This window comes from Nannospalax galili, unplaced genomic scaffold (assembly GCF_000622305.1).
Source record: "Nannospalax galili isolate Female #2095 unplaced genomic scaffold, S.galili_v1.0 scaffold1678, whole genome shotgun sequence".
In the NCBI taxonomy this organism is placed as follows: Eukaryota; Metazoa; Chordata; class Mammalia; order Rodentia; family Spalacidae; genus Nannospalax; species Nannospalax galili.
In genome coordinates this window covers 83,903-87,014 of record NW_008340844.1, presented here as the reverse complement: position 1 = coordinate 87,014, position 3,112 = coordinate 83,903, and the positions used below count along the sequence as shown (strand labels likewise).

The window sequence follows — 3,112 nt, the reverse complement described above, 5'->3', positions numbered from 1 at the left end:
TTGGGTACACAGGTCTAACATATGTAGCAGAATACATGAAATCCATTGCTGGGGACATTGGGAAATGTGGATAGTAAACGGGGGTCTAAATATGATTAAGATATATGAAATGAACAAAAGCTCAATAAATATCTATTGAAATACATATATATCTACTAAAAATTGAAAAGCTTATGCTATAAAATAAAAAAATCAATGGTTCTGTGACATTAACCTACTTTTCATTACTTCTCATTTGTTTTTCTTAAATTTGTGTGACTATTAATAGGTATGCGTATTCTCAGAAATTAGCTGTTTGTAGCTGAAATAAATAAGACTCTGAAGTCTTAAACTCAGTCAAACAAGTGTCCTTTGACAAAAGACACATTTATTCACAATATGGTCACGATTGGAACACATAAATGGGAAATTCTGTAATGGCATATTCCTATATTAATAACTTCTGTGGCAGTTTCCTCAGTGCTGCTGAGATCTCCTTGTTCCTCAAAGTGTATATAATTGGATTCAACAGTGGGATGAAAACAGTGTAGAAAAGAGACAGTACTTTTCCAATTCCATCAGATGCTTTGGTATTGGGTTGTATGTAAGTAATAGCACATGTTCCATAGAATAAGACCACAACTATCAGATGAGAGGAGCAGGTGGAGAAGGCTTTAGACCTCCCTCCAGCTGAAGACAGCTTCAGAATGCTGAAGATGATTTTTCCATAGGAGACAGTGATCAACACAAATGGAACCATGGTAAACACTGCAGAAGCAAGGAAGATTGCTAAATTATTCACAAATGTGTCCCCACAAGCAAGACTTAGGATAGGTGGAATGTCACAAAAGAAGTGATTAATTCTGTTAGATCCACAAAAGGGCAATGAGAAAATCTGGTACGTTTGTCCAGTCACAAGTGGAATGACGGTGACCCAGCAGGCAGCCACCAGCTGTACACACATCCTGTGGTTCATCATCAGAGCATAGAGCAAAGGCTTACAAATGGCCATATAGCGGTCATAGGCCATCACTGTTAGGAGGAGGCACTCAATCCCTGCAAATATAAAGAAAAACCACAGCTGTATTGCACAGGTTAACAAAGAGATGTTTCCGTTTTGGGCAACAAGATCCGTGAGTATTCTTGGAATAGTGACTGTCACACAAGAGATTTCCACAAAAGAAAAGTTGCTTAAGAAAAAATACATTGGTGTCTGAAGAGCAGGGTCAATTCTTGTTACTAGAATTATAATGCTGTTGCACATCAGAATAATCAAATACATGAGGAAAAATATTCCAAACAGAATCCACTTGAGATGGGGAACATCAGAAAACCCCAGGAGAATAAATTCCATCATTGTGATATTTGATTTTTCTGTTTTCATATGCTTTACATCTGCAGATATGATAAATTCAGCATGCTTTATTCATTCATTTTATTCAAATACACTGATTTTTGTGTTGACTCAAATACATGCATTATTATGGTTGTATTTGTTCTTAAATTACTCTTCCCCATTACTTTGGTTTGTTTCTGATAAGATTTGTTACACTATAAGTGAACTAAGATGCAATTGAAATGAACTCAAGAGAAAAATTTTATTTTATTAGATTTAATTTGTTTACCAGTTATTGCTAATTATTCATTACTATGAGATAACATTATGAGAATACATTATTTTCTTATTTTATCAGTGAGCTACAGTTAAATACATACCTCCTGTATTTTTGTCCATGCGTATTTCTTTGTTGATATAGACATCCATTTCCAAAATATTTTTTCAATCTAAAGTCTTCCCTTGAAATTTGTCTTTAATTCTTACTCAAAGTGAGCTTGAGTTTGTCCTTTTATAAAACAGTTGCCCATTTATATTAAATTAATTCCTGTCAACAAGAAAATAATTGCATTTATTATTGCTGTCTTTCATAGTTCTTATGTAATTTATGAGAATAAGAACTAAAGATTAAATATAAAATCATTGCTCAAAAATCTTCCATAAGTACCTACCATATCATGTATTAAAATATAAATTAACCGCTTTATCAAAACACAATGTCCTTGTAGGGCACTGTCATATTTAGCTAAGTATGAGAGTTTCCACTTTGTTACATAATTCACTTTTATTCCAGTGTGGTTTGTTTATTTTATTGTCCTTATATGATGATATATGGAAAACTGAATTTCTATTACATATTCTGTCTATACAAGTTAGTCAAGCATCTTGAAATGAGTTAAAAACAAAATGATAAGAAATATTAATTAAACTTTCTTCATTATTTTAATATCATCCTATATGAAGGAATCAACATTATTTTTCAGTGCTCGTCACACTTTCATGTTTCTTATATAAGTTCTCAATGTAAATATTCATGTATTTCCCTGATTTCTCATGTCTTTATGACCTGTACCACTTCTAATCCCATAAATTTGTGATTTAAATGAATAAATGAATTGAGTCAAATAAGCTCTTTTCAAATTTCTATTTGTGCACTTTCTCAATATCTGAAATAAATGATTTTACTGTAAATACCATTGTCTCTGAGATAGGATCGGTTATGCTCAGCATTTTATGGCCATTAATAGACCATTATTTCACATATACCTAATTTTGTTTAATAACAAGAGTAGGGGTACATGAGTTATAGATAGTAGCTTTTTTTTCAATGAAACATTCAGAATTTCATGTTTTCTATATTATCAAATGATCTCAATCCACAAATTTAGAGCAATTCTTACCTAAACTATTGAAACACTATAATTACAGCTTACCCAAAAAGATTTTCAGGAAACAGTTTATGAGAGGGAAAATGAGTTTTTAAACTCTATGGTAAATGTTATCTTCTTTTTCTCAAGAAGTCTCAGTAATTCCACAATAATTATATTTGATTAAATGTTCAACTGCTCTTAAATATAGACAGAAACACACACATACCTTCGGGATCATGTTCTCCTGTGTATCCACTGAGTCAGAAAAAAATATTTCTAATGAGTTTCTGAGAATCCTAAATTGATCAAACTTGTGTTTTTTGGTTATCATTGCCACTTGAGACTTTTTACCTATCCATGAGTTTAAATTTTCACTTTTTACCTTTTAGATAATAAAAAAATTTCAAGCATGGCACTTCAGTTTCTC

General features: G+C 31.9%; 1 protein-coding gene across 1 annotated transcript; it reads right to left on the bottom strand.

Annotated features, from left to right (window-relative positions):
• Positions 1 to 427: 427 nt before the first annotated feature.
• LOC103736328 (olfactory receptor 10AG1-like) lies at positions 428 to 1,387 on the bottom strand. Its single transcript, XM_008835810.2, has one exon. The coding sequence runs from the start codon at positions 1,361 to 1,363 to the stop codon at positions 428 to 430; it is 936 nt and encodes a 311-aa protein (XP_008834032.1). The 5' UTR covers positions 1,364 to 1,387.
• Between the last annotated feature and the right edge of the window lie 1,725 nt (positions 1,388 to 3,112).

Bases quoted from the DNA above. Each gene is read 5' to 3' on its own strand.
- LOC103736328 (XM_008835810.2), bottom strand. From the start codon at position 1,363: ATGAAAACAGAAAAATCAAATATCACAATGATGGAATTTATTCTCCTG.